Here is a 27,259-nt window from a genome sequence, read left to right on the forward strand (position 1 = left end):
ACATCTATTCATGAATCCAATTGCAAAATCTCCATTTAGATAAGAAAACTATTTCCATGTATTGTGCAAACAGCATAGCACAGTTTTGCCTCTTGATGAGTAAAGTTGCGATTTAAATAGGCTGCTTATCATCAAATTAATATAAACAAGATTCTTCATCAGTTTCGATGTTTTGTAATTTCCCAATGAGGTTTAAGCAAAAAAATACCACTCATAATGAAGTTGGAGTATATTTAAAACAAATGCTAGAAATACTGACAATCCTTTTCATTGTACTTCCTTGCTTCTCACACATGTAATATGTTAAAATTCCCATTATGTCAAGTGGCAGAAAGATATTTTCCATTAGAAGTAATCATAACAGCTTAAAACACCTCTGTTGACTGATTTATATACTAATTACATTTGTATTTTTACCTGTTGTCTGGATGAAGCTTCTAAGAAAACACTAAGTCACTATGCTTTTGGGCATCTGTTAAAATGCCATGGAAGATACAAGCCTTGCCCCTTTCCATAGTCCCAGCAATCAGATCTGACAACTGGGGGTGGGGAATAAATAAATATAAAATGCAGTACACTGGAAAACTACAATTTTCAGAAGCACTGAACTTGTTCTTCAGAATAGTGCTACTCACAGTATCAACATACTCTTGTAATGTTCTATTCCATCTATAAAATAGCAGACATTAGCATCTTTGTTTTATTGTTCACAAAGTAGAAGTATGGAAATGTCCTCAAAATGTCAGAAATAAAAAGAATCCCCTAGAAAGTGCACTTTTAGAATGCCTATATTATCAGAACTGAAATCATATGCCTGTGTTCAGATTTATTTCTATAATCCTGAAGTAAACAGATGGTTAAATGAAGAAATATCGATTAACTCTGTTTCTCAAATAAGAGAGCTTCATTAAGAAGTACTTTAAAGCTTTTCCCTTCTGGAGTTTTCGACATTTCCCTTCAACACTGTTCAAGTTGGGCCGATTAGCACAATTATACTATTTTTTTTAGCCAAGTATTAGCATTTAAGTACTACTATTTCAGTGCATCTATAGTCTCAGAGGAAGTACCTTGACTATTTTGTCATCCATAGATTTCTGAATACGTTGCCTAAGAGGTTTTGGAGAAGATCCATTTGATCGTGCTGGAGATCTATATTAAAAAGAGTTAATTATTTAGAGCATGTTAAAAGCAAAGAGTTAAGAAAAATAATTAACACACAAATAGTTAAGAAAAATATTTACCATACCATGTTCCTCAGGAACAAGATAGCAGGTATCTTCCCTCTCCAAGCTTTACTTTGTTACTTCCCTTCCTAAATAACCACATGTACTGTGACAACTGAAAACAGTGTAATGAAAACAGACCTACAGTTCTAATTTCTGGTATCATTTTGCAGTAGCTTTACAATATTCTGCAGCCACAATGTTGGTGCTGCATTACAAAGTTACACCATTCAGCTTACACACCCTTGAAGAGCATCTGGTTGACATCCAGAATAATTTTTGTTGTATTTGCACACTTTTCAACAGGAGTACTCAAACAAAATGCTTCCACCCTCCTATATTTCGGTATGTGAATAGTTACATACAATAATGAAAAAAAATTGATGCATATAATGCAAAACTATTGATGCATATGAAGATTTTTTTTGGTCTTGAAGTAAGAACGAATCTGTGCATCTGTAAATAATTACTTCTCTGCTTATGGTATGCCAGCGTGCATGTGAGGACAGTTTTTTCAAAAATAGCTCCTTTATTTTATTTAGCTCATTTCATTCAAGTGTTCCATAAATAAAATTCATTTTATTTAGCTCAGTATTTATTTCAGTTTGTCTGTGTTGCAAAATTTCTGCAGGACCTTGCAATGCTTTTGCTATTTAAATTGTCAAAACATGTAGCTTCAGCATGCTCCAGCCTATATTGTTGTTTTGGTTCCTAAGTCCTCTTTGCAACCCCTTATGACAAAATTCTCAGCATCCCACTATTCCAACAACTGATGATTCCTCAGAATAAGCATCTGATTAAATCATCACTGCTCCTCCAGTGCATGAAAAAGTTTTTCAATGCCCACAAAAATGGGTTTTCGAGAGATTCTGTATTTTGTATACCAGATCAACATAGGTATTCCTTAAGAAGAGGGAAATTTTGAAGAGCAAGAAAATAATTGAGTAAGTGATACCAACTGCATTCAGAGTAGGTAGATGATGGAAATGATCTAAAAAACAGCAGCAAACAAAAAGTTGCCCCAAACCCTGAATACCTGTTGAGCCTGCAAAATCAGAAAAAGAGAACCCTCACTGCAAAAATTTTCAGCTGAAAAACTGAATGAGGTAAGTGAAATTAAAGCACTCAGTGGGCACTCTTATTCAGAAAAAAGAGTTTTAAAAGCCATTTTAAATTGAAGAGGTACATATATATTTGTATGTATGATCAAGATTTGTAGCTCTGAATAGTAACAGTGTTTATTTCAGAAGAACTCAGGTGGGCCTTGATTCCATTCACATAGAGCATTAATCTAAATCTGATTAAGCTTCTTTTCTTTCTGATAAAAGTACAGTCACAGTCAGATTTATTAAATTAATAAAACCATTTAAAAAGTAATGTAGGTCAATTTTTCCTGAACCTCAAGTAATGGAAAAAGAGCTCTGATTTCAGTCTCTTATTTTAAGGCTGTTGCATAATGAAATAGAAATTTATAGCTACAGCTACCACAGACTTTTTTTGATCAATGAAAGAAATATTCAACAATACAGTGTTAGAAGCTGCCTTTTACATTAAAAATTATTACAGGTTTATTTAGAATTCCTATTAGTGCAGTTGTTTGTTTGGTTTGTTTTTTTAGTTTTGTTAGAATGTGCTTGTTCCTTTCATGAAAAGCCAAACAGTAAATCTATTGGAAACCTTAAATTCTGACTTTTAGGATCTTCGGCCTTGTACTTTTGTTCTTCCTTGCTGTTATACTCACAGCCTTGCACCTGTACACACTGGTAGTGTTGTTATGGTGGGCTTTCATGTTAAAAGACTAACTACCACCAGCATAAGAAACACCTCCTTTTACCTACCCTTTTCATTGTAGATCTTCTTTTATGTTAGGAAACCCAAAAACCCTACATGCATGCATGGAAATTAATAACCAACAGGCCACACAGCCTCTGTCCTGATTAACAGATGCTTGGAGTAACCAGTAAGGGGCTTGAGCAGGTCCTTATGAAGATAATTTAGTTAATCTGGAAAAAGAGCTATTGGAGAATCAACCACTGTACTTCAGAGGATGCCTGTCTGGGAACTCAGACTGCTTTACTTCCCAGCAGGCCACCAGAGAGTTTTCTCTTTCCCCTCCCTTCTCTTTTGATTTTATTCTTCTCTAAAAGCAACTTTCAACACTAGATGCATGCCATTAGCTACAGACTGTGCTAATAAATCTTCATGCATGTGAATTTGTTTCAGCGTCCTTCATGCAATACTATCCTGACCAGTTGATCATGATACAAAAAACTATTTAACTCTTTAAAGTTGTGTCCACAAAATAATTACTATGTGGGAAGAAAACAAACTATAATTAAAAAAACAACCAACCTCATGTGAGAGCCAGACAAAAGAGGCATCTTCAAATTTAATAGTAAATTCATTAGCTACTAAACAGACATTATTTGAACTCAACTTAAAAAATTAGTACTTAGGTGTGTTGCAGAAGACATTTCCTCATAGGTTTTGTGCAACCCAGAAACATAATACTTCAAAAACTCTATTCACAAACATCTTGAAGACACAGAAAATGAGAATGTGAAGGCAGAATTCTTTTGAGGTCTTGAAACTGTTCAAAAAATGCTTTCCCTCTTTACACCTAACCTCACAAAAGGTTGCACTTTGGTCATTCACTTTGTGCAAGTAATATCAATGGTTTGTTAGCCACTTGGCCTTAAAAGCAAACCCAATACAAACACAAGAAACATTCTAATACTCACTTGAAGAGTGTTAACACAGAGGTTGTTCCAAGCAAGTTAAAGCTTTCATCCTCATATAATAGGTCTGCTTTGTTCTGGGTAGGAGGATTGACAGTTTCTTCATCCAGAAGAACTAGTAAGACCTTTACAGTATCTCTGCCACAATACACAGTGCCATGATTTATGGAATGCAGTTTTGGCTGAAAGTAAATAAAAGTAATATACAATAGGAACAATCAAAAAGCCAGACCAATAGCTCACATTCAACAGGAACCCATACCAGCCCAAGGTGTGAAAGTCCCCTCCTTCCCTTTCACAGTGAGCATTTACAGGGAACCTGTACATGAGAAAATTTCTTTCTCATCCCATTAAATTAATAGAGCTTAGATCACTGCCAGCTGGAGGTATACACTGATGAGCAAGTCACAGTTAAATAAACAAATCTATGATGAAACTATGCAGCAGAAATTAACATATATTTTCTCACAACCAATTTGAGTATTTTGAGGTACACAAAACACGTTCTGGTGAAGTTCAACTCCTCTAACTGAATCTGCTAAAGCAGTTGGTTAAAAGTGAGATTTCCATCGAGATTTGAAAACAGAGGTTCTTGGCACAATCCGTTGTTTGGAACAAGATGAATTCCTCACGATTTTCCGCAAGAATAAAGAATTCCTTAAAGAAAATAATAATCCACATCTGGAAGTGCTCAATAGTACAGTCAGCAGTACAGATGTAGAACTCCATAGCCACTATGGGACTGCAAGAATTGCAAGTTTGCTATACTTTTCTTTAAAAAGACTAGGAGTTCCACAGAGAAATTTAGTGCTTAATACACAGTAGTAGATTTGAAAAACTATAGGGTATTTACCAATACACAGAAACACTGTGTAGCCTGACTTTGTTCAGAAAGGCAGGACAAGCAATGAACTACATTTATCTAATCAGTTAACTGCTTTTAAATACAGTCTTCAAAAGATCAAATTCTATTTCTCTATTTCATTACACCAATTATTGTATGTAGCTTGCAAGAAACCATAGCAACAGATGCCAGTCAGTTACTATAAGTTATAATCAATAGCTAGAAATAGCAATTACAGAAATGGTTGTTACTTGGCTTTACAAAATTGGCCTATTTCAATACCATTTAATTTCCTCAAAACTTATTCTGAACCTCTTCAGTCATTACATCACCACATCACAGATTTTTATAAAATGTCATGTGTGTCACAGTAAATTTGTCTTAATAAGAAATGTATGAATTGGGCATCATCTTGGCTGACTATACACAAAGGAAAAAAAAACCCAACAAACCAAAACAACAAACCCACAAACAAAACCTCACACAACTTTAGACTATAACATAACCTCCTAACTACCACAAAGCTAATCTTCAGAAATCTCATGTGCTACAACAACAGTGACTTAGTGTATTAACCACGGACTAAAATTCTATTGTCCAAGGCACAACAAGAACTTCAGGCAAGACAACAATCCTTACCATGAGAATCTTGCTTATTAGTAACCCTAAAATCATGATTCAAATTAGTTTTTCAGGAAAACAGGTGATCAGTCTTTCAACTGTAGTGACCATCAGCTAGTCAGGACTATTCTTGTTACTTCCAGAAACACCAGCCAGATTCCATTTACAGCAGTAATTTTCTCCAGAAGAAATTAATCACAGTTCCTATTAGTCACTCATGCAGGCTTCAACACTGAATTACAGAATCACTATGGTTGGAAAAGCCCTCTTAAGTCCAACCATTATCTAACTCCACCAGGGCCACTACTACACCATACCCTTGAGCACGATATCTAAACAGTTTTTAAGTACAACAAGGGATGGCGATTCAACCACTTCCCTGGGCAGCTTGTTCCAGCCTTTGATAACCCTTTCAGTATGGAAGTCTTTCCTATCACATAGTCTAAACCTTCTCTGGCATAACTTAATGCCATTTCCTCTTGTCCTATCAGCTGTGACTTGTGAGGAGAGACCATCACCAACCTCCCTAGAACCTCCTTTCAGGTAGTTGTAGAAACCATCACCAACCTCCCTACAACCTCCTTTCAGGTAGTTGTAGAGAGCAAGAATGTCTCCCAGCCACAGCTCCCTCAGCCACTCTTCGTAAGGCTTATTCTCGAGACCCTTTAGCAGCTTCATTGCCCTTCCCTGGACCTGCCCCAGCACCTCAATGTCTGTTATACTGCATGCCCAAATACACAGTACTCAAGGCACGGCCTCACCAGTGCCAAGTACCACACAACAATCACCTCTCTCATTCTGCTGATCCGTATCCAGCCTTCCTCAATTCCTTTGTCCTTCAGGATGGTCTTCCAAGGGATGTTACCAATCAGTTGCCTGAACAGGCTAGCTAAAGTATTACTGCACAAAGAAATAACATTTCCTGTAGCTCTAAATTCTTATAAAATCGGTATTTGCAGAAAAACTAAGCAACAATGGAAGAAAACTGCTAGTGCCAGGACAAAACCAAATGTTTTTCTAACAAAGTCTTTTGCAGGTAAATTTGATGAGAAAGCAGCCTTCACAAGAACTAGTGGAGATATTTTCAGCTCTACAGTTAAATTATTTTATATTTCAACTCAAAGAAATTATTCAATCTCTTATGTATGAAAAAACTTAAGATCCTATCAAAACCAGAACTTATTCTAAATATAGAACTACTTTTCTGAAAAGTTATAGCATTAGAGTTTGAGAGTTTCTTTACAAAGCAAAGGAAAAAAGATTAAAAATTGAAAAATAAGCTTTATGTGAAACAACACAGAGCCATAATCTTTGCTGTCCTGAGATCTAATGGAATGATACATATGGTCTCCTTCTATGCAACTCAAATTCTTTTGATAAACTTAGTTTATTTTGTTTGTTTTTTAATGGTAACCTACCCTCCACATGCTTAATAAAATATTCTACCACAACAAGCTCCACTAAAATATGCATTTTGACACCAGTCTCTTAATATTTGTCTAAGCTCCATTTTCCACACTACTTCTGTGAGTCATATATTTGAGAATTATCAATAAAATATGCATTCACAATCTTCACAAACTTTATTTACATCAAAAAGAAATAATAAATAGAAATAATTCCTCACACCAAATTCAAAACAGCATCATCACAACACCAGAGGCAGACATTTTTCACACATTCTTTCCCTCGTCCCTTTGCCATCATTACAAAACCAAAAATTCCTACCATTTATTCCATTTGCTGGCAGTGTTCAGTCCACATTTTGCACATTACCTCCTCCAATTACTGTAACTATCTCTAACTCCATATTTCACCTTGGTTCGAGCTTCTTTCATATTTAACTTTATCCTCAGAAGTATTTGATGATGAGCCTATTAAATCCAGTGCATTTTAATCAAAATTACCAATACGTCTCAAATTCTTAATTCCATTTTCCTGAGGTACTATTTGTTTGGAAATTTGTTATAGCTTTACTGCCCTGAAATTAGTGGCAAACCTAACAGTTACAAATATTTACATCTATAACAACCGCATAAATAAGTTTTGAAGAGTGTTTTGTTTACAATTTTGAGGTAAGAATTTTTAGTAAATGATCTTTTTTAAAATCCACTCTGTAATCCTTAGGTATAAATCTTTAAACAAGTTTAAAACCACAGTGTAGAGAAAATGACTATAATTTGTACTGTTATGAAAAGATAACACTCTATACAAAGTCCTTTAAAAAATAAAAAAGAAACAAAACAGGCAAAAGACATGTGCTTTCTTGTAAAGCTAAATAATAAGAACAAAAACTCCCATTACCCGTGCTGGACTGACTCCAGTAGAGCTGGAAGTCAAGACTTCCTGTTGTGAATCAATAATATTTTTAATCTTCAAATCCAAATCTTCTACAACCTCCTCTACTGCCTTACAGAAAGGATCCCCATTGCTTCGGCCTTTTATCAAATGCATCTTCACTGTTGACAGAATTCGCCCTCCTGCGAGTCTGAAAATAGGCACAGGGTCATCTCCACATTAATCTTGGCAGTGCTTTAGTATACCTATTAGTGTTGAACACAGCCAGTCTTCACAGTTAACCAAAACTCTTCAGAGAACAGCTTTGATCTTTTAAATCAAACAGCAGTATAGAAGGATTGTCAAACATAATAGTTTAGTAAAAAAAAAAAAAAATATTAGAAAAGGTAATGAATTCAGCATTTAGCAATACTCTGAGCTGCAAAACAACACTATTTTCTCCATGGAAGTCTGAAGAAAAGTACTTTCCTTAAAGCTACAGTTACTGTTTTGCTCATAAGCTGTTACGTATAAACAAAATGTTTCACTGGAACATGCATTCCAATTTAACAGCCTATTAGACTTTCAAGACTTCCGTGCATCATAAAAGTGCTTGAAAATATTGTTCTGGCTTCAATTTGATTTAAATAGATAGTAATTAGACTAGATCAACATCACTGTTTGCCATAAAGGCGCACACTACTGATCCCTTTTTCATCAACTATCAAAAACGCATACAGACAAGAACTTAGTAGTTTAATTTTGTGCCCTGAGGTACAAAACAAATCAAATAAAAATATCAGTTCTTGAAGAATCACAAGAAAAGCCAAAAATCTTGTGTCCCAAAAATGGCTACAGGGACTGAGGCTCTTGTGACGGATGTGCCTTGATTTACCTGGTGAATGAGAAAAAAGCAGTTACAATTACAAAAATTCCACTGACCTTTTATAAGTGCATCTTTCCACACAAGAGTTTAAAGTGCTGCCCTGAACAACGTTGCTCTGAATTACCAAAATAACAAAGCTTATAATAAGTGTGATCATAATGCACTGTAAGAATGGAGAAATCCAAGTGTAAGGAATGAATTGCTCCTTTTTCAAGTGTAATGTGTGGTGGATTGGATGCAAAAGCCACGTGGGAGGTATGAAAGCAGGAATTGCTAACCATGAACCACTACCATGAGCTGTGATCATGAATAAGGTTCAGTGAGTTACCTAGAGCATCACAGATCTTATCCCAGAGATTATAAAAAGCTGTACTGAGAAAACTTCTTGACTATTTTAATGAAGATTTAGTGAAAGATAGAATAAACCCCTTGAGTTAAAAACATGATAATTTTATCCAGTACCTACACGAAACATTAAGTCAAAGACTTCTATTATTGGATGAGTCTAGGCAAATAAACAAAGCATTACAAGAAACAGTCAACCTTCCTACATCATAATGCAGCTCTTCTCAGAGCTTTTTGAAGTTGCATGCTGTTTGGAAACTTTATCCTCTTTAATTTTCCAGTAGTAGTCTCAGAACAAGAAGCCACCATACAGACTGACAAAGTTGATTATAATCAAGATTCCACTCACACCACCAAGCAATTGTTTATCTATTTCTTGACATCACTTATATAAAAGGACTTCATTATTTCCCTGTGACATTTTGTCTTCAATGTCATTCTACTTTTCAGAGTGTGGTAGCTATTATTTTACGTTGAGCTATAATTTACAGGAGTGTAAATGTCTTCCCTCTCTTCTTACTTTTTTCACATACACAGTTGTTTTCACCTTTGAGTGGAAGCTGTAACGTGCAATAATAAAGGAAAAAAAAAATCTAAACAAGAGACAAAAAGAACCCATACTTTAAAAACAAAAAAACAAAACCAACAACAACTGGATTCCAGGAAAACTAAGTAGAACTTTGCATTTAGAAAATACCCTGAACTACAACTAGAGACTGAGACAGCACTCAAGAGAAGCATCAATTTTTTTCTCTGTTCTTACAAGGCATGTGTTTATTTCCAGTATTGTAGTCAAGATCCTGTGCCTGTGGACCCCTCTTTTGAAGTTGTACAATCATATTTCATACCCTTAAAGTAACATAGATTCTCTATGGTGGAAGTAGTAACTCAAAAATGAAGTGAAAAACACAAAAAAACCCACCACAACCCCAGGCTTCCAGTCACCATGGTTTTGACCAAGAAAAAAAAAAAACAAAAAACCAAAAAACACTAAAGCTAGATATGTTTGCAATGCTAAGTTCAGTTATGACACTGATTTCCTGACAGATTTGTTTGTTTATGAAGCCTAAGTATGCTAGCCAAGAGTAGCAAAAGCAAAGAGAGCAATTTTGTTCATTCTGAACTCCTGTTTTAAGAATTCTTCCTTTCCAGTCAATCTGCTTCATTAAGTTGCAATAATTCATCTTCACTTTCCAATTAACCTGCAATTTCTTTTCCCAGACTTTAAGAAACACTAGCCACTTCCCTGCAACATCTAAGAATTTGATAGGACAGCCAAACTTAACAGAACTGTAGAATGTTAAATTCTGTGTCTAGCAGCAGGATTACTGAAGCTTTACCTTATTTTTTTTTATTATTTCTTTTCCCAAAGAGATAGGTTTATAGTCCAAATCAAAGAAATGCAGCATGTTGAGTGCCTCCTAACATGGTGGCACTATCCATGGTCTATCCAGCTCAGACACCAATAGTTTTAACTATAGCAAAATGACTCCATATTTATTCACATACCCTGACCTCACGGTATCCATGGTGGAATTTTTAGATGTATCTATGATGCAAACCACAGCTCTGCCAAAAATACAAAGTAACTGTAATGGCTTTAGTACTCTAAGTGGCATAGGCAGGAGGGAGATGATGATTAATTTTTCATCTTCTTCCATGCTCCTGCCTACTTGCCCTAAAGGAACACCTTACAAATTGAAATAAAGGTATATTTTATACACATTAAATTCTGAGGATGAATTTTACAATTCTAGTCAGGAGAATCTCCATCAAATGAAACTCTGCGTCTACATTCATATAAAATAAATAGGCAGAGCTAGGTAAGAATAGGAACTGAGTCAGAAGAAAACTACTTTGTTTATATTGTTTCCTGTTAAAATACAGGGAGGGAACTGGGCCAAAGACCTTGCTGTTTTGGCTTATTCTGGCTGAACAAGACTTATGTAAATAACTGAAAACCTGACACTAACTTGAAATAGTTTTTTGGGTTTTTTCCAGGTCAAAATCAAGTATTTCCACACAATTCTCATCTTTAACTTTTACACATTAAAGATTGTTCAATTTGCAGGCTTAACTATTAAAATCTTGTGCTTTTCAGAGATTTAAACACAATGTATGCAGTTAACCAAAAGAAAAGTCACCATGTGAAGCCTCCCTGCACACAGGTCAGGAACCATCCTAATCTTATAAAGAATAACAACACAAATTAAAACTTAAAAAAAAATTTAAAAAACTTAAAATTCCTGGTCTATCTGTGCTCCAAAACCTACAATTCAATATAACCACAAGGCAAGGAAAAGTTCAGGGGTGAGAAATTTAAAAAAAATAAAAAAATAAAAAACCCACTCTGCACAATTTGCTAAGAGGTAAGAAAAAAAGCACTACTGAAGAAAAGTTCTGTCTCAGAGATGCACACAAGAACTGCAGCCAAGGCTCCTGACGTATTTTGCCAAACTTCTTTATTTCCCTTAGCCCTAAACTGGCACTTTCCAAAATAATACCCTCAAATGAGAAAAATACCTTGTTGAACCTAGAAATCCAAGACAAACAACAGGTGAAGGGATTGACTGAAGTTGTCTTCACAAGCCAGGTTCAGTCCTTTCTGTCTATCTTAAAGTTATTTATATCATTATAATTTCCTTACATATACAAGTATGCATGCTGGAAGAAAGTATTATACATATAGCACCAGGCATCAGTTAATGAATCCGTTAATAATCATGTCCTTAATTTAAGTGTGATGTTCTGCATTTGACTCAATTCTCTTGTAGCTCTTTACTGAAAAAAAAAAGCAAATCATGATGAAAACATGTTCTATGTTTATTTTCTTGCTTCTACTACCTAATGCCAACTAAGGATATTTGCTATTAGAAGTAGAGTTCATTTAATCTCTTTTTCTCCCCATTTTGCTTCTTCTTTTCCAGGAAAAAGTTCCAGTTCCCCATCAGATATACACAGTACTAACTGGAGCAAAGAAAAGGAAAAGTTTATTCATACTTCAGCTAGAATTTATATAAACAGGTCAAGACATAAAATGCTGATCTAATGTTTGTGGATTAGTATCGAAGCACTGTGCCATAGCTTATGCCATTTTACACCAGTATATCATATAACAAAATAAGTTATGGTGTGAGGTCTGTTTTATTAGCCTTGAATATAGTTGTAAAATATTGAATCCACCTCATTTGTGCTACTTCATGAATAGTTCAAAGCTTACTACATAAAGTTCTAACTAACCAAGTCTAGCAGATTCAAAACTATAAAATGGAACTATAAATGAATTCACAATAAATCCAACAATTTTAGTAAAAGCAATCAAGTAAGTAACTTGAGCAATTTCAGATTCACTAAACATGAAGATAAAATGAATATGTGATAAAAATGCAAGTTGGATTTTTTTGGGGGGGGCATTTAGTTGGGTTTTGTGTGTTAGTTTATTTTTGCATTTATGCGGGTTTGTTTCTTTTTGTTTTGAGATGTTTTGTTTTGTTTGTTGGGGTTTTGCTTGTGGGGTTTTTTTAGGGGGGGTTGTTTGTTTTGGTTTTGTAGCTTTGCAGTAAGCATGTCTACTAACAAGCTTCCTTCTCTGTTTTATTCAGATTATAGGCTGCTGACAATAAGCATTCTTGACTAAAATGCTTCAGTCTCACATAACGGTCTTTTAATCATACTGAAGGAGGACTCAACAAATCCAGTTTACAGTATACAGTTATCTGTATCTAGGTATCTATACATTATCTGTATCTATACAACTGTTATCTGTATCTATGACAGATGTTGTAAAATAGAATTATTTATAAAAATGCCAGTAATATTCTGTAGTGATTTTCTATTCACAGTCACATGCAACACTATTTCTTTGTTCAAAACAGATGAACTGAAAGAAACCTAAAAAAAAAAAAATCTACTTTTATCCTTACCTAGAAAAAAAAAAAAGACAAAGAAAATCCGGAGTTAAGTATAAATGTGAAAAAACCCTAACCCTTTAGAAACAACCACCTTCCACTCCACTGTTCAGCAGGGAATGTTCAGACACACAAGCCTGGATCCAACAATGCGGTGGTGATCTTCCACTGAACGGAATCAAAGTCCAAACGTGACTGTCACCAGCATGTCTGTCCAATATGCCACAGCAAGTCCGTAGCAGAACAGATCTAGAACCAATCACCCTTTCCATTATTTGATGGCCTGCACTATTCTTCATTTGCTTCAGCAGCTAGAAAGAGTCTAACAAACACTACCATCTTCCATTACACAGTCTCAATTTATGCTCTTACTGCCTTCCCACAAAAGCCAGGACTGCTGGATGGGAGAGAGGAAAGCATGTGACTGCAAAACTAAGGACTGCATTAATGCATGCATCTCAGGCAACTGAACTAAGGATTCAGTGGCAGCCTCCAAGTGTCCAGTTTTAGAGACAACATTCTGTTAACTTTGGTTTTCTAATTAAACTCCCAAACATTTTCCACAAAAAGGAGGAAGAGCTTACCGTCTTCCATATGAACCACCACTAAAAGGAATATATAGTTCGGGTGGGATTCATCTCACTTGAACTGTATACTGAAAAAAATATATGTCTACATGAAGATAAAATTAGTAACATGCCAAAAAAGCTTTGGTGGCCTCAGTGCTTCTAAAGAGAGTTTTAAAAAAAAAAAAAAAATCAAACAACTACAAACAAAGCTACCATGTAAAACTGTCTGTAAACTAGTCATTGATAAATCACGTCACTGATTGCTTCTACTAAAAATTTTCTCAGAGCTTGTGCCTGCTTGAACCCTTTTGCCTTGCATCATGTGTCCCAGCCCTATCTATTTGTATCTTATTTCCTTATCAAACCGTCTATTTCTTATGTTGAGGTAACTAATTTATAAGAGACTAATTGCAAGCCTTATCTGATTTGTTCCTATAGAAATTATCACATAGACAAGCTCCTCTTCTTACCTAAATACTGAATAACATCAGCAAGAGCTCTTCTTACAGAACAGGGGCCTTAGTATGCAAAGTTAATACAATGCAGAAGCACTTACTTATTTTCTGGAAATAATTAAAAAAATAGAAGTAGAACACAGAAGAAAAAAATAAAGAATTGAGGATATGGACAATATTCAAAACCTGATAAAAAGCAGAACAGATTCTTGAGGCTCATTCCAAGAACAGAAAAGAATATATCAAAATTCTATTATACTAAGGTCAAAATTTTTGTTCATCTGTTTTAACTTTTCCAAGAGTGATAAAAAAATAGATGACATATATAGTTATTTAATTTGGATAGTGGAAACAAATGTCTTAACACAGATTACAAACACATAGTGACTTTGGGGTGGAAGGGGATCACAGCCTTTTTCTTTATTATGGAATTAGGAAGCTGTTTTAGAGCTTAGTAAGCACAGAAGAGTTACCCAGTTTTTAAATTTAGAACTATATGAAGTAATCTAATCCTATTGTCAAATGCAAAGAAGCAGGATGTCAGCTAGAGCTTCCTCTACATGGATAGAAGAATAGGACAAAATTTATTTAAGAAACAATAATACAAATGTTCTTAATAGAGAAGTAACTGTGCCTTTAAAGCAAACCCAATGCTTTTTTCTAACTACATGTATACATTTAAAAAAAAAAGTTCATGTTAATTCTCAACAATAAAATTGTGTCAGTGAACTTAATCTAGACTTTAAACATATCTGTAAAAGAAATAAATATATCCAAATACACTGAAAAATTCCACCGCAAACGATTGACATTGTTACAGTAACCCACAATAAAAGCACATCAAAAAAAGAATCCTGTTGCTAAGTATTTTTCCATGTTACTGCCACCACTTCGCTGTATTGCCCAAATTTTCTGTCTTCTAGCTTGGTGGAAGCTAAAAGATCTGGTACCTTCCAAGAGTTTACAGCGAAAAACGAAGTTGGTGTTCTGTCACTACCTGCTCTCACCAGGATTCATGTTGGGTGTTCTCCATACTAAGCAATGCTCCTCAAGTTTAGCGATGAAGTTACTATAAAACTTAACAAGCATTCTTCCCAAAATAAGATTCTGAATGAGCAGCCATATGTAATCCATGCTACAAGTTCCATTGTTCCATCATAACACATTCCACTTAGTAGTTCTCTCTAGACATAATCACTTCCCTGAAATTTACTGAAAGTTATGAGAAGTGGAATTTCAGGCAGAGAGCTGTTAGACTGCTTCTTAATCATGGATTAGAGGAAGGCCATGCAAACAGATGAATTAGTAGTTTGATATCTTCATGATGGCATAAAACCAAGATTTTTTTAGTCCAGCACTGACAGATAAGTGCCATCGAACCACAACCTCCCTATACTGTACAACTGAAGCATTTAAGATACTGTACTTCAGCTGTGATGTCTTAAGTTTTCAACCAAAGTTTTTTCTTTTCTTGCAAATCCAATTGAAACAACAATTTGGTTTATTTTTAAAATGTACTTCAAAATATTTTAAAATATTCTCAATGTTTAGTTTAAGACTATCAGATTAAAGTATATTTCCATTATAAAGTTAAATGTGTAGGTACAAAAATTTCAAAATTATGTTTACGCATGGAAGTCTTTGAAGTGGCAAGCATTATCAGGGATATTTTTTTAAGAGTCCGGTTCAAAATATAATTTTATCTTTATAATTATTTTCTTACATAAGCCTTTCTGATAATTTTCTACTTCTTCAGAATTCAAAAGCATTTTTAATTATCACAAGCACAACATTTGTTAATGTATAACCACTAACTTTCACTGTAAATATTTAAGCACAAAAATATTCTTCATTTCAATAACCTCTCTGAGAAGAGAAACTAAGATTAGTGTCTTAAAATCTCAGTGTTTTACTGAGAAACAGCACATGGCAAATACTCTAAAACAGCATGAAGAGATTTATCCAGCAAAACAGAATGAAACCAGTATTAAGGAATACAAGCTCCTCATGGTTACAAACTACAACTTTATTGTAATAACCAAGACACAGTAGGAGAGCCTGACAGCTGGAGTGCTGTGAAGAATGAATGCAAACTGTTCAGGAAAGACAAGGTTGAGAAGTGCCCTCTATATGCAGTAGCAGCTCAGAGGTATGGAGGAGCTCTTCTATTGGACACAAGAGGCATTTTGAAAGCTTGTGCATTAGGGCCACAGTGTTACAGACAACACAAAGAAACAGGCAAAGTACTCAAGGCAACCCTCATCAGCTCTGCATCATAGAACCTGGTTCTTAGAGGGCACAGAAACAAACAAGAAACATCAATGGTAGCCTCAGCTGTAGCAACTATGAAGTACTAGAGTTCAAGATCCTAGAGGAGGTGAGAAAAGCAAGTAGCACAGTATAGACTGTGACTTTAGGAGAGGAGATTTCACCTTATTCAGTGAACTGGTACATGGAATCTCATGGAAGAAAGTTCTATAGACAGAGATACCCAAACAGACAGAAGGCATGGGCTGACATCAATCATACAAAATTCAATAGGACATGCAAAGTCTTGGAAAGAGGTAAGTCTTTGTGACAATACAAGCTGGAGAGCAGTATTATGTGAAAGAACCTATGAGTCTTGGTGCATGTTCAGCAAACTAACCATGAGCCAGGAGCGTGCCTTGGCAGTAAAGAAGGCCAACAGTATCCTTGGCTGCATCAACAGTAGCGTAGCCAGTAGTCTGAGGAATGTGATTATCCCTCTCTAATCAGTGCTTGTTGGACCAAATTTAGAATCCTGAATCCAGTTTTGGGCCCCCCGGTCCAAGAAAGACACTGATAAACTGGAGCAGGTTCAGCAGGGGGTTGCCAAGATGGTTAGGGAAGCATGCCCTCTGAGAGGCAGCTAAGGGAACAGTTTGTTCAGTCTGGAGAAGGCTTCAGGGGAAACTACTAACAGCTTTTCAAGACTTACAAGGAGGTAACCAAGAAGATGGATCTAGGCTCCTTATGTAGAGAGGTAATGGAAGGAAAAGAGACAATAGGCATAAATCGAAAAGAGCAATCCCAACTTGATGAAAATAAAACAACTTTCACCATTAGGACACTCACACAGTAGAACAGGTTGCCAAGAGGGAGATTGAAAATCTCCAAGGATGGTGACCATATGAAGTTTGACTGGATAAAGCTCTGATTAAGCTAGGCTGATTCCATACCTGCTTTGAGCAGGATGTTGGACCAAATACTTCCTGATGTTCCTCCCAACCCGAATTATTCTATGATCCTAACTTTAAGGAGTCCTGTAGACAATGTTTTGTACACACTTGCATAACTTTCCAGAAACTTTAGAACACAAAGCTCCAAGACTCAATGAATTCTATCCAATTAACCCAAAGCATTCAGCACAAGACCAGATAAAATCTCTTATGCTTTCTCTCCCAAATACTACTGCAGCTCCACATGGAATCACAGCTTCACATAAGCAACACACAAGGAACAGCATTTTCCCTGTCAAGAGAAAGCTCAATGCACTAACACACATACACGACCAAGTCAAGTTGTATAACTTCTACAGCTGACTGTGGAAGACCACTCATGGGCCTGAAATGAAGGCTCGTTCCCAAGCATCACACTCGGCAAACGTGCTGAGGGAAACACAACTAACCGCACACTGAGGGACAGCTCACTGACGTGAGCTGTGCAATACTGCCACCTAGTGGCCAGTGCCTACAGAGAAGTCAGGGCCCAATTCAAAAAGAAAATTCACTGCCCATCAACTTTACTACCCTACACAATCAGTATAGAGGTCTAAAACACATACATGCATATACACATATCTATACGAGCCAAAAAGTGCAGCAACCAATAAGACAAATCCCTTTCCATCATTCAGTTTTAAGAGTTTTAAGATGAGTTTTCACTCATCTTTTACAAACTTGAAAAAAGTCATTCCAGACCTGGAATAAGAAAGTACTTTTCAGATGCAAGAAGCATTATTATCCAACCTAAAAGAAAAAGATTTCCAGAGTGATGGGATAGTATTGCACTTTTTCATTTGTACCAACAGAGGAGAGATTCCGGATTCTCAAGTGTGTAATAACCATACACATCACTGACAAATACAACATTGGTGTTTCCTGTCAGGAAACAGGCTGAAGAATTGAAATATACAAGCTCTCTATTTACTGTATAAACACTGTATGGAATTTGTAAATAGATTTAACCTGGAAGTTTTACAGCCTCCCCAAACATCAAGGAATGTTCATGCTACCGATTCTTGAAAGATTAAAGATTTCTTCTGATCTTAGGCTGGAGGTTAGAGAAGAGAAAAACTTGAATGCACTTTCTGCTCAGTGAATGCACCTTGAAACTACCAAAGCTCACTATCTTTCCATTTCTCCTACTATCAGGTCTGCTTATACTTTGTGCTATATTTGAATCAATCATAGTTTCACTAAGTTTCCACTCTGACAGCTTTTCCTTCCCTCATCTCATCTACTGTTCACTTTCTTAGCCAAATGACTTGCGGATGAGAAACATTTTTGTTATTCTCCATAGGGTAGCAGATACTTGGCTGCACTGTATCTCCTACTATGTTCTAAATATTCTTCAGCACATCCTATCCCTGTCTAACAACTTCAATTCATTTACTAGGTTTCCAAAGCAAAGGAACTTGACTCAGACATGAAAAAAGACTCTTCTCAGCATGTGTTACACAATGATCTGACATTTATTCAGCTATTTTGTATTTTATGCAAGTTCAAGTTTCCTAAGGTCTTCAATGTAACAAGATGTAACTGAAACAAACTTCTATTCATTAAGTAAGCAAACAAAAATACTGCATTTTCAGTATTTGCTGTGCCACAAGGAATGTGGGTTTTGCAGCTTGGCTAATCTCTACAATTGCAGTAGTAAGAGAACTTACATAAAACTGTATCTTCAGGAATTCATAACAACTGTCACATCAGATGCAGGGCATTTCCAGAAAGTCCTCACTGATATGGCCTAACAAGACTTAATTCTTTTTTGATCGCCATTATTACAACCCTTACAGTTTCTAAGCTGTATATCAGTCCTATAATATTTGACAATTTCAACATATCAACGAGGCTTCTTACAACGATAGCCAACCGATGGGTATACAGCCATACATACATGGATTTGATTAGATTTGATACAGAGTAACCTCAAAAATCTGTGAAGTTTACCCCAAGTGTTTTTCAGATATTTGCAATTTCTAATAACACTTATTAAATAAGTAAATTATCATATTTTCTTTCATTCCTCTTCCTTGAGGCACATACACAATTGTAAAATAAAATAACAGGTGCTTCACAAGACAAAAATAACAAAAATTCTATTACCTTGGGTTTAAGATTTCACCAATGATTTCTTGCAGTTTGTCAATAAAATTAACCAAGTTTGAAAGTCCCTTTAGGTGGACTTTTAAAGGATCAAATAATGAAGATGCACAGCCTCTTCCTCCAAGTTCGACAGTTCGGATAAAGGATGTTGCCGTCTATAGGAGAAATATTCAGAAATATGAAACTGCACATGAAATGTACACATGTTGAAGTGAGCCTTTCCTATAGATTTAGAAACAGCTGATTGATAGCAGAAATCAGTTAATAGAAATCAGTAGAACACTTAATCACAAGCTTTCCACATCTCACCGTAAGTATTTGTGAGATCAATAGTTGAATAGTGCAGCAATATTTGAAAGCAAAACAAAACAAAAAATCAACACACACCAAAAGAAACCCCAAAGAAAAAAAAAGGAAGAAAAAAAAAGAAAAGAAAAAATCCAAAGAAAAATGACAAAAACACACACATAAGCCAAAGTGACCCAGTTAGTTTGATATTTACATTGGCCTTTTGACAGCTTAGAAAAAAATTTTATTAACACAGGGCACAGAATATTTTTGTTATTCTTGGAGTTTAAATGTTAATGATGACCTCAGAAAAACTACTCTTCTATTCAGAGGGTTGTTTGTGACTCAAGAACAGTTTTAACATAAGCTTATCAAAGCTGACTTCAGTAGTATATCTGTTTTCAGAATTGCAAAGCTTCTGAAAAACTATGAAAAACTATGACAGTTAAGTCTTCTATCATCACACACCAATTCTGAAAGTTTCCATATATTTTTATATGCTCTAAAGACACTGGAAACAATGTCCCCCACACTGTATGACTTAGAGGAAAAACCCTTAAATTTTAAGGCAACAGGCAGAATAAAAAGCTTAAGAGTTCTCCAGAAAGGTGAAAGATAATAACCCAATATGCTTGACACAGATGTACTAGTATTAATTCTACATATAAATTTTAATTTCAGACCTTGCATCTGAATCATAAAGCTCTTAGGACTGTAAAGACTACAACTGGAATTACTCTAGCAAAGAAAGCAAACCTGCCAGTACTCTTGCCTTTGTACTAAAGATTTCCTGTGGATCAAGCACAGTTCATAGAACATTGCCTTCCCAATGGAAAAATATTCTGGGTCTGTAAAATTGCTACAAGACACAGATGCCAGAAAAGAAGACTTCTTTACATGATAGAGAAGTTTCCCCACTGGCACCTCTAAGGAAGAGTTAATAAATCCAGTCCAGACACATAATTTTATGTGTACAGTGCATTAGGAGATAAAATAATTAATCACAAATTTTCCATATTTATTCAACCATAAAAATCTGAGTACAGCTACTTCAGTGACTTACATACCCATACTGTTTTCCCTGGGTCTGCTGTTGTCTGCAGTGAGGCCACAAATTCATACAAAATTTGTTTATTTTGAATATGAGGAACTATGATGGTTATTTAGAGAAAAAAATAGTTGGAATGAGTAAGAATTCTGAGATGGCTGTGTGTTGGCTTTAACTACTATTAGGATAAATGCACCTCACATATCAGACCAGATTCTTTAGCAACAAAGTCTCTTGAGCACAGCACATGGATGCTGCAGCTCTTTATCTTCCTGTAAGGGTATATTTATATTCCTATAAGGGAGAGGTAGGGGCAGGATGTTTTCCAGCTCTGTGCCTTTGAGAACGACATGAGCAGGAATGCCCTGTATCAATCACATCTTTAAGAGCATTGTAAGACTGATCAAGCTGTAAATGACTAGAAAGTACTACCCTCTCCAAATCCTGAGTTTTATCTGAAAAAACTGCAATACTGCCCTTTCAAATTTTGACCTCTGTTCTAATCACAGAATCAATAAGTTTGGAAAAGACCTCAAGGATCATCAAAGTCCAACCTGTCACCCACGACCTCCTGACTACTAAACCATGTCAAAGCCAGGTTTTGTCACAAGGTTGCTTCAAGAAATGCGGTTTATACACAGAAATACTTTAGGTTCCAGATGTCTCAAAATACAAGATTTTAAAAGTGAGAGTGCAATGCATTTTCAGTGACGTGGTTTTGTTAACACTGCTTTGTGCTATTTACTTAACCCAATCTCACTACTGCACTGGGTTTGAATGATAATGTCTTGCAGGCAGGGAGGGGACTACAAAGGTGATTTCGGCAAGAAGCTGCTAGAAGCAGCCTGGTAACAGCCAGTTCAGACAGCTCTGTGACAGACCCAGCCCTGGTCAAGGCTGAGTCAACCACTGATGTAGTAATAGCACCTCTATGATAACATATTTAAGAAAGTGGGATGAAACTTCTACGTAAGGGCAGCCAGAGAAGACACCTGTGGAGAGAGGAGTCCAACCTGGAGCAGGTTTGCTCCCAAAACTTGTGACCTCATGAGGAACTCACACTGGAGCAGTCTGTCCCTGAAGGACTGCGCTTTGCAGAAGGGACCCAAACTAGAGCAGTTAGTGAACCACCACACAGGGTAAGAACCCAAGTTGGAGAAGTTTGTGGAGGACCGCCTCCCATGGGAGGAACCCCATGCTGGAGTAAGGAAAGAATGGGAGTCATCTCCCTGTGGAAGAAGGAGTGGCACTAAGGGAGTCCTATGATGGTATTTATCTTGGCTTGCAAATATCAGTCTTGCATATGAGATTAAAACAGTATTTTATGTTTATAGATCCATTTCATTGCCTTTGATGTACAGCATGTTTCATTTGACACACATACCAGGAAAATTGACATTTTTCTCTTCTGTGAGGCATGTTTTAGGTTAGTGAAGGCTTCTCTATCAAGTCCTCTGTCAGGAACATTTAGAATATGAGCCAACGCCAGATCATCCTTAGAATTCACCAACAGGCTTAGATATGAACAAATGCACTTCTTTGCCAGGATTGTCACCTGTGTAAAAAAGCATCACACAAACTGGTCATGCTGCTGCTAAATTAGGTTCCTTTTTTAAAAAGCTAGTTAGGTACATACTGACAAGATTTTTGGAAGAGTAAGAATTTCACTTTGCATAATTTCAAAATGTAATTTATGTATGGGTATTCTGGAAGCATTGACAAAGCAAGCATGATTAATATGTTAAAATTTAATACACTGTACTCAAATAGTCACAAATATTTGTCAGTCGATATTTGCTACCTACTAAAAATTGGCAGTTAATTTCTACAGAGAAAATTCTTCAGATATTCCTTTTCCGTCCCAAGGAAAAAAAAAATACTAACACTATTGACCCATATTTGTCCTTAACTTCACCAGCTCTGTGCCAGATTCAGATTTTTTTTTTTCCCATAACTCACAGAAAATCCACTGATCATGTTTGGACATAAATGGTAACCAAGTTACACACATAACCAAGAAAAAAAAAATTGTAATTGCTTATATTGCAGCACAGTTCCAGACCCTGTAAGAACAAAAGTCCCAGAATTGAAGAATTTACAGCTTTTTCTCAAGCAAAGACCAAAAAGACGCCATTAGCAAAAGGAAAGATAATGGTAACACCTGTATTTGTTGTGGAAGGTCTTCTTATTCAACAAGATATATACAACAAAAACATAAGCAGTAAAACCCAAAAAGAAACAAGCAAAATCACAGACGTATGTGTGGCAGTCCAAAAAGACAGATTTAAGAGAAGGAAAAAAGAGCAAAGGATATTTTTACTACACGGCAAGAAAGTCATTATGTCAGTAGTAGAAGCACTATCTAAGGGAGAACCTTATTTCAGAAAATATTTTCTTGTTGAGAAATATTTTTAGTTCTGTCCATCTATTGAAGATGGTTCTTATCATGACCAAATCAATTCTAGAAATGACTAAAGCTCCATCATTTCAAGCATTGTTATACAGTATTCTGAGATTCTTGGTTTGGGGCTTAAAAGAATAATAGGAAAGAATCCAGCCTTCTCAGGAAGTCCTCAATGCTATACTGTGACAAACAAACCTTGTTTGCTTTGCTACAGCTACCACTACAGCAGCTATTCAGATTTTTCCCTTTATAAGGAAAAAAAGCTAATAAAATTAAAGTAGTTAATTTACCACATCTCCCTACAGCATTATGCAAATCATTTAACTGTGATGGTGTACTTGCAGAAAAAAAAAAAATATTCCCTGGTGTTTCAAGGTAGGTTAAATCTACATCAAGTGCCTAGACTGTCTTCCAGGATACAAATTTTGTATTTGGTCCTTCCCGTTTTAAATATATACAGAATATTACAAAAGAGAAACATTTTTTACCTTCACATTCTCCTGGCCCTGTCTTTTGACTGGCGTAGAATGATTAGAAAGAACAGAATCATTATTTTCATGTACATTCATTATCCCAGAAATAAATTCCAACAGCTGAACCTTTAATAAAAAGATTGGAATGGACTTCAATATGAAGATGACTAGAAAGCAAAAGGAGTATAAAAACCTGATGAAGCTACGCTTCCATTAGTTTTCCAGTATTTTGAAGTTAACACAGCCCTTACAATCTACTTTTGGTTTTAATCTTTACAATTGTTTTAACAGAAAAATAAGGTGAAACATTGAGATATCTTTTCTAAGTTAATTTGAAACAGTTACATAATACACTTGTACTAAAAGAAACTGTTTATATTTTGGAAAACATTTAATAAGTTATGTCATGTTTAGGAAGAGTTAATTAAAATCTAAGTTCTCTATCTTCCTCACATGAAAACAGGGAGAAAAAGAAAATTTAAATCCAGAGTTAGGTAATGGTCAGACTAAAAGGTCTTTTCCAAAAAAAATTATTCTATGATTCTAATCACTAAGATTTGTTTCAGTCTTAACAAATCTCTAAAGTTCATTTTTCAGTTCCAACGTGGCAAAGATCAATGTACTCATTGAAGAGCTGTCAGGCTCTCCTCATCCCATAGGACAATAGGAAAAAAAAAAAGTGCATTTAAGATCTCTTTAAAAGATTTATTAAACTCATCTTCTTCTCCAGTAGAAAAACAAAGTAACTTGTGAATAATTCAGAGCTCCTGTGCATATTTAGAAGTGTCATAAATCCATAATGGGAATCAAAAACATGTCAAACCAATATCAGAGATCAAACAAACAAAATACTTACAGGGTCTATGCTTTCATCTTCAGATACAAGTCCAAGACCACAGCACTTCTGATGTATGTCTATTAAATCCAACATGTTGCTTCTTGCTAAGAAGGCATGATAGGCTTTTTTTACATCAGCATAATTTTCAGGTTCTTTCATGTTTTCATATGATAATCCTAGTTTGTCATGTAACAAATAGTTCCAAGTTTCCAACACATCACTAAGTGATACTGTAAAATCTCCATAGTGCTAATAGGGGGGGGAAAAAAGGCGACAATATCGTGTTTTGTATTCAGCATAGTTTTAAAAATAACTTTGAAATAAGCTGTATATATAACTTAAATTTTAAAAAAAGTATTAAGAGCTAAATATTTACGTTTATTACTTTAAAAGTCTTACGTATAGTTGAAGTTCTTCCAGTGCTGTGCCTTTGCAGTTGAGTTTTTTTATATGCAGTATTTGTTTCTGATCTTTAAAATACCAGGTATCTATATTGAACTTGACTCATGAGAAACTCTCTATATATTAACTCTATGCAAGCAGTAGTTATTTATTTGCAGAAATAGTTTTCAGCGTGGCAGGCATCTACATCCCAAAGACAAGCAATAATCTTGCCATGTCCAAAAAAGAAAGAGCTTTTTTTCCTGTTAGTACAGTTATACTGTAGCACAACATTCATAATGTTGCTACTTCCCTACCACCACTTCCTCTTTCCCCTGAACTCTCTTAATTCCTTGCTACTTCCTCTTACCTCCTCCCATTTCATGACTCCTCATTTTCATCCACACCCTGCTCTTTGTTCTATGTACCAGTTTCTGCTTCATGCTGTTAAATGTTTTCAGCTCAGGTCCCCTAGTCCAACATGCAATAAACAGTTAAACTATGGCAAATTTTCCATTTTTGAGCAAAGAAATGGAGTTCGCACTACTGGATTCACTACTGCGCATGCCAAATGCCATAGTTCTCTCACCCTGATCTACAGCACGGAAGAAACATTCGATGGTAGTAAACATGACACGGAAAAATACAATGCTATTGAACATGAAAGTTTAGACACTTAAAACACTTCCCATCTGTCTTTTGATATCTTTAAGTCTTAATTCACCAGTGTGCTTAAACACATTAATTTCAATTCCTTGTTCCATCTGACCCTCAGTTAAAACAAGATTTAAGTGACCAAACAAACATCTCAAGTAGGTGCCTAAGCAAAATTCCAATAAGCGAACAACGTTTGAGACATGTTAAGTACCAAAAATGTACCGAAAGAGTGCTAACCTGTTCATTGATTTCAGCCATTGACAGTTGCAACACCATCAGCATGCAATCGGCTCCACACACAGTAGTCCTTTCAGAGTTTGAAAATAAAGGCCACTGTCTTCTAAAACACTTGACAAAGTTTAAAATTTTTTGCTGGAAAGCAATCATTATCTAGAGTAGAAGACACAATTAAGAGAAATAAAAGGGAATATAGCTTATGTGGCTTATGTGCAGCTTCGTCTCCCAACAAGCTGTACGAATCCTGTTATATCCTGTAGCTCAAGTTCCTAGAATAAACTCTTCCCATTAAACAAATGCCTGGCAAGACTCATTTCACTATGACACAGCAACTACAAAGATAAGGATTAAAAGTGCTTATGTATGATATGTTACCATGAAGGCCTCTTACTCTCCTTGTACATTACACCAACATAAAGAATAAACATTACCACAGATGCAGTAGCCTTTTGTCTCTGAAACAAACAGTTTAAATTTCTCAGAGGGTCTTCTGTACTATATGCACCCACTATGCATTCAGACCCATGCCCATCAGAGTATTTTAAACCTGGAAACAAAGAGATCTAAAATTTCTGAAGAGTACTGTATAGATTTCTGTTGTGGTGGTGGTTTGGTTTTTCAGGGAGGTTTATTTGTTTGTTTGGGCAGTGTGTTTTGTTGGGTGTTGGTGTTTAGTTGTTTTTGTTGGATTTTGCGTTGGATTTGTTTGTTTTAATTCAGTAAATCACTCTCTCTCCTACTTCCTTTGGAAATGAGTTTCAGTATTAGTTTTGAATTTAACTACTTCATTCTTTAGTCTTTTTCATCTTGTTACATGTGTCAAGATGCAGGTACATGAGAGAAAAAAAAAATGCCTTATTTAAACGTGTGCTTTCCTGAAACACAGGTCCATAACAGTGTAGTAAGAGTACAGGAGTAAACCAACTCTCATAAGACAAAACCAACTTTCTCTTTTATTTCACCTAGCTAGGGCACAGTCCACAGCAAGAGCTTCGGTGATTGGTAGAATCAGGAAAAAATATCAAGCTTGGAAAAGAGGCAAGGAAAACAAGAAACATGGGGTAACAAGTAAGACCGGAAGATCAACTACCAATTACTTATTCTCCAACATGCTTGAAGGGGACAACCTACTTTATTATTTCACACTGACATGAACGAAACACGTGGACCACTGAGGATGAAACAGGTTGGTAAGTCAATGCAGAGCAGACAAAAAATTCTCCGCAGGCGTTTCTCTCTCCTCTAACCTCCGGGCGGTTCCAAGGGCTTATCACTCAGAGAGCGACGAACGAGCCCCCAAACCCACAAAATAAGCCTCACACCCCAACAACTACTATTACGACTGAGAACATTAGCATTAACGCCACCCCTATGCCGCTCTCTCAGGTGAGAGCTGCCCCAGGCACCCCCTCACCACGGTCCCACCTTGCACAGCTCCCTCGTCTCAGGCAAAACACGAAGCCGCAGCACCCCCACCTCTCCCAGAGGAAACCAGAAGCCGCGCACCCCAACCACGCAACGGCTGAGGAAACTCTGCGTTTCTAGCAGAGTCAGCTGCGTGATCAGGCGGCTGTAAGATCACGTACCGGCATGCCCGGCGGTTTAAATTTAAATCCTCCGCAGCTGCCCAATTAGAGAGCGACAGCCGCTGACCCGGAAGCAGAGAACTGTTGCTGCTAAGGAGGGAGGTGCTGATAGCTCTTGGCGGGAGCGGTGGCT

The 27,259-nt window shown here is 36.1% G+C and overlaps 1 protein-coding gene across 4 annotated transcripts in view; it reads right to left on the reverse strand.

The window, feature by feature from the left end:
- PARPBP (PARP1 binding protein) overlaps nucleotides 1-25,837 on the reverse strand; it is a 34,346-nt gene extending 8,509 nt beyond the window's left edge. For 2 of the 4 annotated variants that reach the window (XM_054386999.1, XM_054386998.1), the window contains exons 1-8: nucleotides 25,541-25,837; nucleotides 24,284-24,514; nucleotides 23,443-23,553; nucleotides 21,935-22,105; nucleotides 19,215-19,369; nucleotides 7,731-7,914; nucleotides 3,965-4,143; nucleotides 1,068-1,149 (exon numbers count right to left, since the gene is read on the reverse strand). In XM_054386999.1, coding sequence (XP_054242974.1) covers nucleotides 1,068-1,149; nucleotides 3,965-4,143; nucleotides 7,731-7,914; nucleotides 19,215-19,369; nucleotides 21,935-22,105; nucleotides 23,443-23,553; nucleotides 24,284-24,514; nucleotides 25,541-25,690 — 1,263 coding nt within the window. In that variant the 5' untranslated portion in view covers nucleotides 25,691-25,837. The remainder of the gene's footprint in view (nucleotides 1-1,067; nucleotides 1,150-3,964; nucleotides 4,144-7,730; nucleotides 7,915-19,214; nucleotides 19,370-21,934; nucleotides 22,106-23,442; nucleotides 23,554-24,283; nucleotides 24,515-25,540) is intronic. The other 2 variants (XM_054387001.1, XM_054387000.1) reach the window with 1 other exon arrangement.
- Nucleotides 25,838-27,259: the final 1,422 nt, after the last annotated feature.

The sequence above is a fragment of the Indicator indicator genome, chromosome 14, assembly GCF_027791375.1.
Source record: "Indicator indicator isolate 239-I01 chromosome 14, UM_Iind_1.1, whole genome shotgun sequence".
NCBI classification, from domain to species: domain Eukaryota; kingdom Metazoa; phylum Chordata; class Aves; order Piciformes; family Indicatoridae; genus Indicator; species Indicator indicator.